At 27.0% G+C, this 17913-nt stretch overlaps 1 protein-coding gene across 1 annotated transcript in view; it reads right to left on the reverse strand.

Annotated features, from left to right (window-relative positions):
* Positions 1 to 17913, reverse strand: part of LOC136976152 (neogenin-like) — a 52284-nt gene that overhangs the window by 12044 nt on the left and 22327 nt on the right. Inside the window, 13 exon segments of the mRNA XM_067271362.1 lie at positions 1015 to 1125; positions 2549 to 2693; positions 2759 to 2808; positions 2914 to 3201; positions 3386 to 3540; positions 3605 to 3818; positions 5308 to 5556; positions 5559 to 5582; positions 5655 to 5797; positions 6038 to 6191; positions 7670 to 7954; positions 8868 to 9013; positions 14229 to 14397. Coding sequence (XP_067127463.1) covers positions 1015 to 1125; positions 2549 to 2693; positions 2759 to 2808; positions 2914 to 3201; positions 3386 to 3540; positions 3605 to 3818; positions 5308 to 5556; positions 5559 to 5582; positions 5655 to 5797; positions 6038 to 6191; positions 7670 to 7954; positions 8868 to 9013; positions 14229 to 14397 — 2133 coding nt within the window.

Here is a 17913-nt window from a genome sequence, read left to right on the forward strand (position 1 = left end):
CTAGAATATAAGGAGACAAAAATAGCATGAATGGGGAATAGATGGAATAAAAAGAAAGTCATTAAAAGCTAGCATTGATTGATTGATTGATTAAATTTAATTATAAAGTGTGATCAAAAAGTTTCAGGAATGAGTCAAAAAATAAAAATGCATTAGAATATAAAGAAATTTAATTGATATTTTTCAAAATAATCACTCTGAGAGTTTCAATACACTTTTTCTAATGATTCCTTCAATTTAGGAAACATTTAGAAAAATCAGCTTCTTTCAGGAATTGTAAAACTGTTTTCAATTCATCTTTTGTGATTTCAAATCATTTTTCTTTTGAAGTTTTTTTTTCAACTTTTTACTAATCTAGCATTGCTATGTATTACAGCACCCTCTGTAGGCAACCTAAATATGTATGTATATATATATATACACACACATACATATTGTAATCGTGCCTGTGCAATACACATTCTTGTTTACATCCTTGTTTAATAAAGCTCTGTTACCATTCTTACAGAAACTCTGTAAGAGTTTCTGTAAGAGTGATTAGGCTATTCTCATCAATTTGTTTACCTATCACTGACCCTCAAATTCATCTTAGTTTAGGTATTGTTATGAGTAGATTGTTATGCAGATTAGTAGCATATAAAAATGATCAATTATTTTACAGTATATATGCAGTAGTAAAACTTACAAATCTTATTATGGTATATAAATATTATAGATTTTAATTCAATTTGAAGCAATCTCTTCTCTAAATACTTTTAATTTCAAAAATTAAAATTATACTTACTATAGTGTACAGTACATAAGATGTAAATATAACACTCCTTAGATCAATTCTTTAGATTACCATTAATTCAATAATTCTACATTAAATGTATACATAAAATTAATCAAGGAAAATTCTGGCAAGATTTTGTTATTTGTTTGGATTATATATATTGTGTGTGTGTGTGTGTATATATATATATATATTAATATAATACCTGTAGTTTTTAGTTATATTTATAAATAACTTACCATCCAAATCATTTTGATATGTATCTACAGTCATCCAATCAGTTGCTGGTCCACTTCCATTAATGGATAATGCAGATATTTTAACACTGTATTGTGCACCTCTCTCCAAACCTGATAACAAAATTAAATTAATAAAAATTACATCTTTAACAGATAATTTTAAAAGTCATTAATTTATCTCTATAAATAAACAAATATAGTCAATAAACACACACATAATTTATGTGAAAAATTCTACTATTACTACTCAGTTAATAACCTTTTATAGTATTTGACAGTTAAATCTTAGTTATAAATTCATTGTAATGTATTAATAATATAATAAAATAGATAAATAAAAATAAATAATTATTGACAATGATTTTTTGTTTTTTTTTTTTTAAATTGTCTTATTATTTATTTATTATTTATGTCTTTTTATAAAAGAGCTTTTGTTTGTCCTAAATAACAAATGTTTTAAATAATACAGGAAGAGGAGAAGGAATAGTGAGGTTGAGGCCGAAGTTTTCAATGCAAAAACGTGTATGTCGGACGTTCAGCGCCACTTTCCTGTAAGCTTAGAAGTTTGACAATGGTATTTGGAATGTCAATGGAATCATGCTCGACATTCCAAACGCCATTGTCAAACCTCTAGGCTTACAGGAAAGTGGCGCTGAATGTCCGACATACAAGTTTTTGCGTTGAAAACTTCGGCCTCGACCTCTCTAATATTATGAGAATCACAAGGCATTGTTTTATATAATTCTGACTACTTGGTCATTTCATTATTTGTACAATTGCTTCTAATAGGTTTAAATCAAATAAATAATACATAATTTGTTTTTCAGTAAAAAATTTTTAATGGCAATTCTAAAGGTATCAAGTTTGATTAACTACATTTTAAATTTGATTTAAATTACCTTAAGTAACATTTCTTCAAAAAATATTCAATTCTTATTTAAAATTTAAAAATAATCTGCTTATATTTTATAAAAACCAGTTTTACTTCTGGATTAAACATTTTTTATAGTTATTCTAATCTACCTTCAGATCAGAACACAAAATTAGAATATAAAGTGTTTTAAAAATAAAGAATGACAAAGTTTTGAATCTTTAAAAACAAATTTTTAAAAATTTATGTAACAGACTAAAAAAAAGTTAAAAGAATAATAATTTTTATTTTTATTTCTATTGTTTTATAAATATTTATATTATATATTATACATTTGTATTTAATATGTAATTAAAAAAAGTAAATAAATATATATAATATGCTTAAATGTAAATGTGTTATATATTTTTTAAAAAAAGCTTGTTCTTGAAAACTTAAAAATTTATTTTTTATTTTAATTTTGTGTTTAGATTTGAATTTGGAACTAAAAAAACTCTAAAAAAAACATTTAATCCAGAAGTAAAACTTTGACTTCTATAAAATATAGACAGCTTTTTTAAATTTAACAATCTTACAGATGAGAATAGTCTAGATCTTAAACAATTCAGAAAATGGATTTACACTTTTTAATTTTGCATTTTATTGCATATTTTTGCAATTTACCTGTTATAGCATAAAGGCGTCTGTTTCCATCTGTTGTTACTGTATCTCCTCTCCTGCTACCTTTTAACTTATATCGAATTTTATATCCAGTAATAATTCCATTTTGATTATCTTTTGCTGGTGGTTCCCATCTTACAATTATGCTCTTTAAAAAAAGAATTTCAATTATCTCAAAGTAATCAATGTTATCACTAAGTAGAATGTACTCACTGTAGAACTGGCTGCTTCCAAAGTAACATTCTGAGGTGTATCACTAGGAACTATCAATAAAATTTAATAAATTAATTTAAAATAATCAATAATTTTCTAATATTTTTAATAATTTCATAACTATTTCTCATATTCATTAAAATGTTAAAAATTACAATCAGAAAAAGTTCTGGCTGTCACTTCTTCTGTATTCATTCCAGGACCATTTTGATTATAAGCAACAATCCAGAAATTATAATCAGTAAATTTTTTCAAGCCATATAACGTATATTTTGTATCAGATGTCGTAATTTCATGTTCTTCAGATGTTCCAACTTCCATATAATATAGTTTGTATTTTTGTATTGGACCATTCTTTTGATCAGGAGCTTTCCATTGAACTTGTATAGCAGTAGGGGAAATTGCTGTAGCTTGTAAGCTTTCTGGAGATCCAGGTACATGAACTAAAACGAAATAATACAAAAATGATGGACATGATATGAAAAAATAATATTTTAAACTAATTTTTTAACTTACATAAGTATTTATAATAAAATTTTAAATTTTTAAGTAAATATTTCATATAAGTATTTATTGTTCTATCAATAGTCTATTACAAAATGTGCATTTTTCATTATTTTAAAATACCTTCTGGCTGTGTTTCAACCATAACTTCCTCCGAACTTTGACCAGGACCATTTAAGTTGTAAGCAACAATTCTAAAATAAAATTTTGTAGAAGGTTGAAGACCTTGAATACTGACTTCCTCTAAACGTGGACGAGTTGTGTTAACTACACGTTCCCTAAGAAAATTTTAAATTTCATAAACAAGAACTATATAATTATGAAGTCATACAAATCTCTTACCTAGTTGATTGGTCTTCTCTGTAATAAACTGAATAGGCAACAATTTCACCATTTGTATGAAGAGGTTCTTTCCATGATAAAGTAACAAAACGAGTGGATACTATCACTGCTACTACATCACGAGGTGACGAAGGCACATCCTTGCTGTGAGGTTGGGCACCTGAGATATTTTGAGGGGTAGTAACAGAATTATAGAAGGTGGGTACTGAAGGGTCTAAGAATCATACAGTTAATAGGTATCACAGTTAATTTAAAAAGTCAGAAGAAGATTTAAATAAAAATTTTAGTTAGAACTATTCATATAGTTTTTAATGAAATCAAATTGAAGAAAATAAATTATTGAATTTAATATTATTAAAATATCAATATTAGAAAGTATTGAAATTTTTACTGAAAAAATATTTTGTAAATTAAATTTAATAAAACAACATTAATTAATCGCAATACAATTAAAACAATTATATAATATATATTACAAATAATTTAAGAACTCAGATCCTGGTAATAAAAAATAATACCAATATTGCAAGAATTTTAGATTACAGTTAAATATTCTTAATTCCAGAAAAATTTATAACCTAGCTTCATTTATAACCTGATGTATTCATCAGGATATGAATGAAGCTACGTTATAAATTTTTCTGGAAAATAGTCATTTAACAAATTCAGCAAGAGTAATAATAATTGATCAAAGAAATCAATTATATTACATGTATTATCTCTGAAATAAATATATAAATGTTCATTCAGTGTTTGAAAAAATGGCTTGCATTAACAGGATATATAATTTGTATCATACTTTTAAATGAGATAAAATCATCATGTAACAGTTGATGTATCTGGAAAGTACACAGATCTTGTAGAGATAATATTTTTGAATGTGATGATTGTTTTCATCTCTAATTTTTTATAAAGAAAAATTTGTGTAATATCTACACTTATTCTTTCAATTATTTATAGATCAAACTAAATATCAAGTAGTGGATACAGAATGTGGTAAATAAGCACAAAAATTAGATATTATGGTAAAAATTTATCATTTATCAATGGATACACAATAAATAATTTGATATTCAAACTTTTCCAACTTTTCTGATTTTCCAAAATAGGCTTTGCAAAGCATGCCAAATGATTAGTGTTCTCAGATTAAAGGCTATTAAACTACAAATGCTTACTATAATAACTTTTAAGTGTAATAATATTTCAAAGTAAATCTTACAAATTCTTAGAAGTTTATTTTCTGTTATAATAATTCATTAGTATATCTGTGCCTATAAAAAATGAGATAGATGAAATGCTTGAAGAAGAAACAAATGATCATTTCAAGAGCTAAATCTATTTAACTTTTGAGATGTCATGTAAATGACTACATATGTTAACTACATAATTACTTTAAAAAAAATTGTTGCAGTTAATGTAGCATTAGATTTTCAATAAAATTCTATCTTTCAAATAAATAATTGCTTTTTCTTTCATCCTAATTATTATTGTTTGGCAGAGTATTTAAATTGAAAAGCTTGCAAATATTTGCAAATTATTATAATTTACATTAATGTTAATACATGTAGATAAAACTTAACTAAACATAAATCTAATTAATTATTTCTTGTAGTTCTTACAATCTGTTTTAGACATTTTATATATGTTAGATTTCTGAAAAACTAAGCTCTTGCACATTTATTAATAAGTACACATATATTTACCTGGATCTAAAATAACAAGTTGAGCTGATGATTGTGTATTTCCACTGGGATTTGAACCAATACATTGATAAATTCCCATGTCAGACCTCACTAGACCAAGAATTCGTAGATTGTACCCATTTATAAGTTGAAAATATTCACTTTGGATAATAAGATCACCATCTTTGACCCACTGTACTGATGGTTCAGGAAAACCATGAATTTCACATTCAAATTCCAAATCTTCTTTCTCGTAAGCATATTTATTTGTGGCTTTTTCACAAAATAAGGTGGAACTGTTTAAAATTAATTTCTTTTAATTCAAAAATCACCATCTATCACATAAAATACATTTAGATATAAAATACCTTGAACTTCAAGAGTTGCACTAGCATCAACTGAATCTTCATGATTTTCTGCTCTACACATGTATGTTCCTTTGTCGCTTTCCTTTACATTCTCAATTTGTAAATTTCCAATTCCAACAATCATGAACTTACTATCTAAATGACTAATGTGTATAAATATTGAATATTAACATTCAAGTAAAATAATCACATAAGACATTAAACTAACTTATCCAAATAGAAGAATTTTATAAGTTAGAAAAAAATATATAATTAATTTAAAACTATATTATTTTGCTCTATTAGGAAAATAACTTTATTTTTAATGAACAATACGGTCATTAATCTTACATGCTAAAAAATCTTCCATTCTACTTTTATAGAACTAACGAATAATTTCATACGCCATGTCTATTGTAATTCCATCCTTCAACCAGACGATCCTTGTCCGAGGATTACCGTTGGCAGCGCAATCCAGAGTTACATTATTTCCCTCAACTGCAATTATATCTTTTGGTGTTGCAATAAACTGTGGAGCTGATATTCTGTTTGCTTCAGCTATTAAAAAATAAAATTTGAAAAATAGGATTACTTTAATTAAATTTTTTTTCACATTAATGAAATAAATTTAAATGCATAAATATTATTTGAAAGTATTATCTTATTCAGTCTAACAAAACTGGAATTATTAATAAAATGACTTAAGGAATAATACTTATTTTATATTGCTATAAAGTATTATATTTATAAATGTTAATACATAATTTTAAATAAAGATTGTATTCAATCATAACTAATAAAAATATTTAGATAATAGAGAGAAATGTGGAATAATCAATTTAGAGTAAAATGAAGCTTGTTCTTCTATCCAAAATTATTCAAATAAGTTTAAAACAGCTGATTAAATTTCTTTAAAAACTTTTTAATAATATTGCCTCTGAACAAGTCTCACTGATGGAAACAGAAAGGGGGTTGTTGTTTAGAGCTGGCCATTATTGGAAATTTGATTTTATTATTTTTGATATCTTCTAAAAAATTTTCAATTTAAATTGATCAAAATGATGACAGAATGTAATATAATACCAGTAAAATTATTATCATTATTTCACTGATAATTGTTATTAATTTTATTTATTTTTATTAACTTTAATAAAGTTTATGTAATTGTGTTAAATGTAGATATATTACATTTTTCATGGTTTAATTTTAAAATGGATTAATCTTGTTTTTATTGTAAGTTTCAAAAATTACAAGTAGCCATGTCATTATTTGCTGGAAATTTCAATAATTAGTAAATATGAAGTAATTTAATTGAATTTTAATATGACTGAAAAATATGTCTGGACAGAATTCCAGCTATAACACTCATTAACTATGTGAGACTATTACCAATTATGATAGCTGAATTCCAAGCAGAATTTAATCCTAATTTATATTAATATTTGATTAGAGTAAGATCACAGTAATTATTAATCACTACGTAATTAAAATGTTTCTGACATAAAAATTAATTAAATTATATATTTACCAACTATTAAAATTTTCAGCATATTACATCATCCTATTTAAATTCTTTAATCATTAAATTACTTTAGTGAAATTATAACCCAGTGATTTTTGATACTTTTTCATAACTAATTTATTTATTTTACATTGTTAAGTTAATAAAGACAATCAGTCTAGTACTTAATTAACAATGCTAATTAAATATATTTATTTAAATTTGTTCTGATTAAGAAATTTAATATATGAATAATTATTTGATATCATTTGTTTTATCTTTGACATTCATTATTCTAAAAAAGTTAATCTAACAATAAAATTACAATTGAAAAAATTCCAGAATAATAACAGAAGAGAATGAAATTAATTTGAAAGAAACTAAATTTAAGATATTTGATTATGTTATTTAAAAATATAATGCAAAATAAAAGGCACTAATGATATTTTAGATGAAATCACATTAAATTAACTTTGCAATAGTATACTAGAACTTAAAAACATTGATTTTAAAGTAAGAATAATATACTAATTACCATAATCTAAACTGACAGAAAGTGTCCCAGCAGAGCTCAGTCTAAATTTCTCGATATTAGATGCATTACAACGATATGTACCACTATCAGTGGCCTGAATATGATCAATCTCCAAAGCACCACTTGGCAAGACAATCATTCGAGAATGATCCAACTGAAATACCTGCTCATCTTTCAACCAGGAAATAATGGCAGGAGGTATACTTTGTATTGCACAAGGAAAATAAGCAGACTGTCCAGGAAATACTGTCATGTCACGTGGTTGTTCATCAAATCTGGGCAATGCTAAAAATAAATTATTTTATACAAATAATTAGAAATATCTAATGCTTGTTTTTAAATGCTATTGGTTATAATTTTTGTAATAAATTATAATGGAAGACAGTATTCAACAAAATCATAAAATTGTAGTACTGTACATGTTGCTCATTGAATAATTCTATACAATGTCAACTATGTAGGTAGATCCAAAAAAAAGGTTACAAAAAGCAGCATTTGAAAAGTAATTAATGTGGAGGGAATATTTTTTCCCAGGGTGGAGACAGATGGTACTAGTTGTCTTACAGTGGTTGTGTGGGTAGGTAGTGTAAGTTTGTTGATGCGTCAGAGTGATTGAAATGGCAAGACATTTAGAAAAGTGGTCTCGCTTGGAGTTCCGAGCTGTGATTAATTTCTTATGGGCATCTGACTCAAACGCCCTGGCATGTTGAGTGATGGTGTCATCCTCCTGCATGACAATGCCAGGCCCCATACTGCTTGCAAAACTCAACAATTGCTGCAAAAGTTTAAGTGGGAAGTCTGGAGCCACCCCCATACAGCCCAGATTTGGCATCCAGTGACTATTTTCTTTTTCTGAAGATGAAGAAACACTTATCTGAAACAAGGTTCTCTTCAGTGATGTGAAAACAGCTGCCGAGAACTGGCTCAATGGGCAGGGATGTGATTTCTATCAAGCCAGGTTATACAAGTTGGTCCTGCATTCAGATAAATGCCTAAATAGATGTGATTATGTGGAAAAGTGATTGGCAAGTATGCCTCTTAATTCCCTTTTGTATTTTCTGTCTATTATTAATAAATAACTTTTTATTACCCTTGTAATCTTTTTTTGGATCCACCCTTGTATATAAGTTATTTAAAAAATATAAATTGTAATTATTGTAATTAAAAATATTAATAAAGAGATTTTTTTGAGACTTACAAGCAATTTGAAGTTTAGCTAAACGACTAACAATAGTGCCAACATTTTTAATAGTAGCAATACATTGATACACTCCTTCATCAGGACGTTCTGTACGAGTGTGATACACACTACTGAAGTAAAGTGAACCATTTGGAAGAATAGATCTGGAAATAAAATTTAATCTTAAGTATAATTCTATAACTTTTTATTATATTCTTATTATAATAACAAATTATATAGATCATGACATGACAGTAGTAATCAATTTTATACTCTTGATTATTAATTAATTAATTTTGAATATAAATTAAAGAAATTAGTATAAAAGAATCCATAAACTTATAGCTAATTACATTATCCAAATAAAAATGTATTTAAAATTATTTCTTATTTCTTATTTTATTGATTATAATTGCTTCATTCAACAAATGAACTAATAACTTATATGTTGTACAATAAAGATAAAAATTGCAACTATAAATAAATGTAATATGCATATGCATATTGTGAGAAGAAGTTTCATCCCATTTGATGTAGATTATTTGAACTGATGACTTAATTTTGAATCAATAATAATCAAAAATTAAATTCCTAATTTCATTTCATTCAATGAAAGTAATTTTCTAATGCCATTACTTTCCTAGAATGTAAATTTGTTGAATTTACCAACATTACAACTTCATTAGGTTAGAAATACCTAATGAATTAGTAATGTCGGTAAATTGAAATATGCATTACTTAAACATTGTACATTTATCATCATCCAAGAATATAACTATCAATTCCAAAAATATTTGCAACTAATTTTTATATTTATATTTTGATTCAATATTTATATTTAATATAAATTTGTTCTTGTCAGACATTACAGTATTCTTGCTTGCGTAAAAATATTATAACATTCATAACAAACAAATTTATTTGCATCATTGATACATATTTTTTCTCTTCATCATTCCTTATAAATAAAAAAGTATTTATACTAATAGTGATCGCCTTTGACTTGAAATAAAAGTTTTCACTTATTTACTACATTAATAGTGACAATTTACTCAGTAAATATAAAATATAGAAAATAAAAACTGTAGAAAATGAACTATAAAATAAATAGCCTGCAAATTTATGAAACAGCAAAAATATCTAAAACAAACAAAAAACAAAAATGATTTACTAAAAATAATGAATGTGAAAATCTCAAAAGACTGTTTTCACAAAGTCTGTTTCAATTTGTTTAAATACAAAGCATTCTTTTTTACATAAATTTATTTAAAGTAATAATTTATAGAACTTATTTCTGTAATTGCATTTGAATATGAATTTATCATTCTATAAAATTTTGATGAAACATGACAATAAATCTGTATCAATTATGATTGCCAGATGGTTTCACAAAAATATCAGATATGCATGATTTCTGTTGGAAGAAGAGTTGCAGAATCATAAACATCAAACTTTTCTAGTTTAAAAGTGGCCATCTGGACATCCTAGCTTCATTAATTTTGAGGCCCAACAAAGGTTAACTTGACTAAATCATACAGCATTTGTTTTAAAATAAAAGTAGTTATTACATTTATATATGTATATATATATATATATATATATACACATTTAGATATTTTCAAAATATAATCTATGGATTTTTGCTTGTAAGAGTGTTAATTGTAATATAAATAATATTTAGATGCTGTTGTTATCAAGTTTACTCAGTTTTGATTGGTTGTTTTATAAATACAATTAACTGAAATTATCAAACATATAAGGTTTACAACTATATACTGTTAAGTCACGCGAGTGTATGGCCAATGAAAGGACAAATTTACAATAAAACAAAACTTTAAGTTTAATGAAGAAAAAACAACAATCAATAAAACACTCTTTCCTCTCGCGTGATGATACGCAGGATTCTTTTACAACTCCGACTCGAAACCTCACACGTGTAGGCGAAGGAGTAGACAAAAATAACAAAGGGAAACACGTGGTTCACACACAATAAGCGCGACAAATTTATAACGAGTTACAAATAGGATATTCACCGGACTATTACGAACTAGGATTAAAACTAACTTACTTGCTATAGAAAGGGGAAAGAAGAGTTAGATAAATATATGGAATTATATATAAGAAGGGATAGGGGGTACCCAGAATAACGATGTGTCCTCGAGATCTCTACTTCGCTGAACGAGCCGATCCTATTCTTTCTCCACGTCTGCTCCGTCCCAGCTCCACACCAAGAATGACCGTTACTCCCGTTCTTTTGCCTCCGGGTCTTTTTCTTCTTTTGTCCTCCCCCTTACTTCCGGGGAAAGGACTGCCCCACCCGCAAGGAAAGTGAAAATAGAAAGATCGAGAAACAAGGGAGAGACAGAACAAAGAATTGAAGGATTAATATTAGGCTTATAACTATCGCGTATATACAAAATTATGACGTACCGTCACAATACAACTATACGGTTTTTAGTTTTTAAAATAATAAACTATTCATATAATAAATTTAGAAAATCTTCACAGTCCCTATGTTATAGGTGCTGCTTCTTGTCTTATAGGTCTTTACATCTGCAGAATCAGTATATAAAAGCTGATTTAAAACAATTTAACTAGATTTAAGAAAAATGAAAATCAAAGAACATAAACTTTTATAACTTTTTAGATGTTCTTATTCAGAAGATTACAGATTGAATCTATATACCTTCTTCATAATTGTCAATCCCACCTTTGAAAATGTCAATCTGAGCTAGAAATTCTCTGTTTTTTTGAGACAACATAACACCTTTAATGTCTTTATAAATATGGATTTATGATCAATACTAAAAATTCCAAGTTCGGTTATATGGCATTTTTTTTTAGCAATTGTCCACTCTCCAAGGTTAAAATTTAAGTTCAACATGCGGGATGTACAAGAGTTATCATAAGCAGAGAAGATTTTAAGCAATAGATTTTCAATGGAAACTAAATTTCAGATTACATTATAAAAAATTAATTATTCTAAAGAATTGCTGCATATGAAATCTTGTCTCAAAATATGGTAGATATACAAGGTCTTCCACTCTTTGATATGAGAAAGCCAATCTGAAAGTCTGGTAACATTGAGTTCTTTCTTAATGCCACTGCCATGTTAACCACACAGTGTTGATGATGGCCATGTGGATTAAAGTCTACTGCTCTGGTAAGCCCAGAAATAAATTTGGATGAATCAAAAACCCAGGAATTTTTAGGTGGTTTGATCCAGATACGTTCAACCCTGTCTATCATCATCCAGCTGCATCATTACAAATAATTACAACAATAAATTTTATTTAATTATCTAATTTTTTGGGGGGATGTTTTCACAAGTAGATTATAGAATACAGTATTACATCAAAGCATCCAATGGACAACACTAATATATGCATTACATATATATGATTGAGATATATGCATTACACTAATGCATATATCTCAATCATTTTTATGATTATTACTTGTGGAATTTTTATTTGATCCCAGGGAGATCCATGATTGGCAAGTATGCTTCTTGCATTTACATTTTACATAAATAGTATATAATGAAGATTAAATAACAATAACAATAAAAAACAGGTTTTGAAATTTTCATTTCTATTTTATAACAATATTATAACTTTCGCAAAAGAGATACAGACAATCTTATTAATTTCATACAGATATATTCTCGAATTATTTTAAACCTACAAAACTTTAGAAGACTATTATCGTCTGACAACTGTAAATTTAGACTGCATTGAAAAAAGGGTTAAACTTAACAACTATAATATCATAATTCTCAACTTTAAAATTTGCTTAATTAGTTTGCTTAATTAATTTTTTCCCAATTAAATTTATTCATCATTTCTATTTAGTGCTAAAACAAATGTTTATCATGCAGATCATTTAGTATTTTCATGAAAAATTGTCTTAAATGAAGTGCATTAATTTTTTTTAGTAATTGCTGTTTGACAGCATCATTAGTGCTAATATTTATTAGTGTATTAGCAGTAATTAACTTACAGGATAACTTCCCAAACAGGAAACTAAATGATTTGAAAGATAAATGAAAAGCAAAATAATGGATTATATTTTTAGATATGTAACTCTGTTATAAATAATCATTAATGAACTGTTCTATTTTTGCACAAAATGGACAGTACTGCTGTGAAAGGAAATGAAAGAAAAACACTTGCCTAAAACGATTCCATTTCATTTATGAAAGATCTCGTGGTTAGTAGTACAGCTATAGCTATTTCTAAAATAAATAACTTTAATTGGAAAAAGCAAACAAATTTAAAAGTCAAAAATGATAACACTGTAATTGTTAAATTTAACATATTTTCATCATCATATTCTAAATCATATTTTCCAAAAATTCTTGTTAAAAGGAATGCTTATTCAACTGTATTCCTTAAGAGAAATTTCATTGTATAATATATAATTCATAAATATATTTAAATTGTTCTTCATAATTTTTGAGCCATTTCTAAATCCCTTGTGTTTATTTATTACTACATTTATGTAATGTAAGAAATAATGATGATAAAATATTTAAGTTTCAAATTAAAATAAGCATCACTTTGAAACAGATTCTATTTGTAACCAATTCATCTTTATGACTATTTTCATTAAGACAAAATTTAAATTTCATTCCACTTTAGGGTGGCCATACATACGGTTTTTCGCTGAACTGTCAGGCATTTGACTATTCTGTCCTCCATCCGGCATCACTTGCGCCGGACATTGATATGTCCTCCTTTTTGGGGTGTGATGAAAAATGTGTACAGAAATAGTTCAGTTGTCACTTTGAATGAATTGTGGAAGCTGGTTAATGTTTCCAGATGCACCACACCATTTTGACCTAGAAGCACTTTGGCCATTTTCTTTGTTAAGAGGCTAAAAAATTTCACAAGTGTATAGTGCTCTGCGACTATTCATTTATATTTCTTTTTATTTATGTAATCTCATTCTGTTGTTAAGAGATTTGTATCGGAATTTAGTTGTGACACATAGCCATTTTGGGCGGTTAACAGGGTATGCGGTGGTTATCCCCCAACAGTGTCCTCCTTTTTAGACATCGGGTGATGACAATCCTAATTCACTTCCAAATGTAACTAAACAAATTGATCATACTATATACTAATACTCATTTCATTTTTTATATAATTTTAACTTTTATTTCATAATCAAAACACACAAAACCTTTCATTAAAAATGAGACTAATAATAATAATTCAAAGAACAATAAACTCTAAATATGTAATAAAATTAAACACATAATCAAATTTTATAGCAATCACTTAATCAATAATGAGTAAAGATATTATCACAAGAATGACTTAAATAATAATTTGATAACTTCATGAAAGAATATAAAAAATTCACTATTAAAAATACCTTCTTGTTTCTCCTATAAACTGCATAATAGCACCTTCTTTCTTCCATTCAATAACTGGAACTGGGTTTCCAATTGCAACACAATCTAACATTGCTGGAGCATCTTTTACAACTATGATATCACTTGGTTCCACTTTAAAATATAATTCAGTAAAGCCAGAAATAATATCTGAAAAATTTAGCAAAAATTAGAACTTATAAGAATTAATTTATCTATTTTAAATATTTATACAATTTTTAACTTTAATTACATTTCATTTGAATAATTCTATAAGATTTTAAGAGAATACATGTAAAATAAAAATTTAAATGAAACAAGCTAATAAAACATTTATAAATTAGTGATGTAGATAATGTTCTTTGATACAAGGACACCAAATATATGAATATTAAATTCTAATTTGCATTCATTTGAACTGGATTCTCTTTTTTCTGACAGAAGATGCATTCTAATCTATGCCAAATCCACTTTGATGTGATTTGGCATAGATTCTACCACTAAAAAGTTCCTACCATATTCATACAACTATTCTTTTTGAGTGGTAATCAATCATTACTTATTATGTTGATTAGCCAGCCTCTGTGACCTTTGAGCCAACTCACCTAGTGGGCTCTACATATCCAGAAATATGATATAAGTATTATACATTAATCCAAATAATAGATGCCAATTATCTTTCTTGTACCCAATCAATTCTCCTTTAAACAAGGAGGTGAACATCATCACAGGTTTACTTAACTGGAGGCAACATCAAGAAACTGATGAAACAATCAAGAAGTTATAATAACTGAAGATGCAACTATTTACTGCTTCAACATTATTATCAAGTGTTTGACAAAATGTTTTACTGATGAAGCTATGATCCAACTGGCTACCTTGTCACCACAGTCTCTCTTCTGCTCTGTTTTGACAACAACCAGACTGCTGGCCACTTCAGTTATACCCTTACCTACAAACATATTGCTAGTGGAGAGGAATGAGTCATCATATCTGAGGATACATCAAAGGCTGCAAAGAAATCTACTTGCAAAAGCTTTTCCACATGTGGCAACTGGGCAACTGATACTGATTCTAACACTAAGTAAACCTTTTGATACTATTGGCATCAATTTCTTGGAATTTTCCTATATCATTATCAGACAATAAATGGCTTATCATTGCCATTGATTACCTGAGCTGTTATGCTATCACCTGCAGTACAACCAAGTGTCAGCTGTCAATGTTACCAACTTCTTGGTCAGTGAAATTATCCTGAAATATGCACATCAAAAAAGCAAATTAGTAATGGTGGCCATTCATTTCTTGTTCAAATAGTACTCTATTTTTAGCACTATACATTGAAAAACAATCAATTATCTTCCCCAGACCAATGGTCTTGTAAAAAGATTTAATCAAATACTGATCAATGTGCTGGTCATGTACCTACCATTGCCAATAACACAAAGTATTATTGTTCATTACCTATAACAAACAAGAAATAACTGAACATTCACCTTTCTCTTTTGTTCATAGCAAACATGCTGCAGTTCCGTGGATACCCTTCTGCTAACAACTCCAGGACCACAATAAGTCCACTATGCCATGTACTGTACCATCCTGACAATCTTATGTGTATTTACATTCCAATCTAGCAATGAGGACATTTCAAAAAACTCATGCTGCTACTTTGAACCATACAAAGTAATACCATTAATGTTTGCTGGTGACCTCCGAGATTGATGCCTTATCTAAGAATGTGTCTACACATTACTATTTGCCAATTATTCACCTTTTGCCAAACTATTTGCCAAACTGTTTTTTCACCTTGCAAACACACACTTGATTGTTTTCTGAGCCTTAATTCATTGTGGAACAACAAATACTTGTCTGAGATCTAGGAAACTGAAAATTTTCAAACAATAATTTGTTCCATTGCCTTTATAATTATGAGTAATTCATGTCTGTTAATGAAACAAAGCCAAGAAGAAGATGGTGGCTGATATTATTTCACCAAAAAAGTGCAAATGTGAAAAAGAATGGACTTTAAAAAAAAAATAGCATAAAGCTGTATTGCAAAAAAATACCAGAAAAAATTACATAGAAAAAATAAAATATATATTTAAGCTATAAACCAAATTGAAAATAATAAACTAAATTCAAAAATAAAAGACTAGATCTAGTTTTAAAAAGACTAAAATAACAATACTGATGACCAAAAAGAAGAAAATACACAAATGTGAGCAGGAATGTGGATGGACAACATGAATGCATAGAGGTGAATATTTGTCTCCTTTGATTCAGCACAATTTACTGACAAGAATCAAGAAACGGTGAATACTGAATGTTCATCAAAAGTAAACCACCCACACTACTCAGTATTCGCAAGATATTTGCTCAGCGTTTGAAAAATACTGAATGTGTGTGAGGATGTGCCCTAACATAAACATTGAATTTCTAAAGAAATCACCCACATTGTTAGGATGAAACCGTTAGTGGCACCAATGTCTCCAATACAGCTATCTAGCTACCTTAAAGATGGGAAAAGCAAAATGGAATTTCTCCTCCAACCAAACACTTTTTGAACTTCGTTAAATAAATATTTTTCAACTTGAACTGTTATAATATCATACCTCAAAGACAATCAAACAAACATTCAAGAGAATAATCATTGGTATTCTAAGCATTTCATCTATTTGTAATAAACATATGTTTTATGAATTTCTGTATATGTTTTCTTTAATATTATGATAAAATTTTTGAAAAAAAAAAAATTTATTTTATTCTTTATATTGCTTATTGTATTCTTGTTCATTGTGACTGATTCATTATTCAGATACTTATATTTAATAATTAAATAATTATTTTAAAATCTTACTTATTTGCCTTGCCACTTCAACATGCCCTGAATTAATCTTTAAAAAATCTAACTATTTTAACTACGATGCTAATAATTACGGCATAAGGTATTTATGACACTGTTTGTGGGCTTACAATTTCTAAGTCATGAGAACAGAAACAGATAACTACGTCATCATTAAAATAAACATTTTAAAACTTGATAGCTCCTTATTTTCAAAAACAAATTTTGAAAATTCTTGAATTTTTTCAAAAATCTATTATTCTAAAACCTTTCCTATGTAGATATTTATGTAATCATCATTATAATTTATAAATAATTATAATAAAAACAGTAAATAAAAGATTCTCTTATTTTATGAATTATACTTAAGAAAAAATATTACTTATTCTCAAATAAACTTCTAAAACAAAAAAATTTTTTAAGCTTTAATTCTCTTTCATCATATTAATAAAGACTAATATAAATTTTGAAGCTTTTAAAATATAAATATGAGTACTACCAACTTATTAAAATGAATGACTATTGTCAAATTTAAATAAGTTAATATAAATTAGCATAGTACTATGTTAATTAATAATTACTAAAATATAGTGAAAAAATGACAAGTCCAAGTCAAATTTTAATATATTATTTAATTATATACTTTAATATATTTTAAAAATAATTCAAGAAAATCAGATGTTTTGCCAATTTTTTGAAAAACTTATAACAAAATTAGTAGAAGCCTGTTTTCTGTTTACATTTCAACTTAGGTTTTTTTCCAATCAATAATTTTCAAAACATACATCAAACCTTTGAATAACATGTATACATCATAGGTTTTTTTTTATAATTTAAATAAAATA

The sequence above is a fragment of the Centruroides vittatus genome, unplaced genomic scaffold (genome assembly GCF_030686945.1).
Source record: "Centruroides vittatus isolate TY-2023 unplaced genomic scaffold, ASM3068694v2 contig_397, whole genome shotgun sequence".
NCBI lineage: Eukaryota > Metazoa > Arthropoda > Arachnida > Scorpiones > Buthidae > Centruroides > Centruroides vittatus.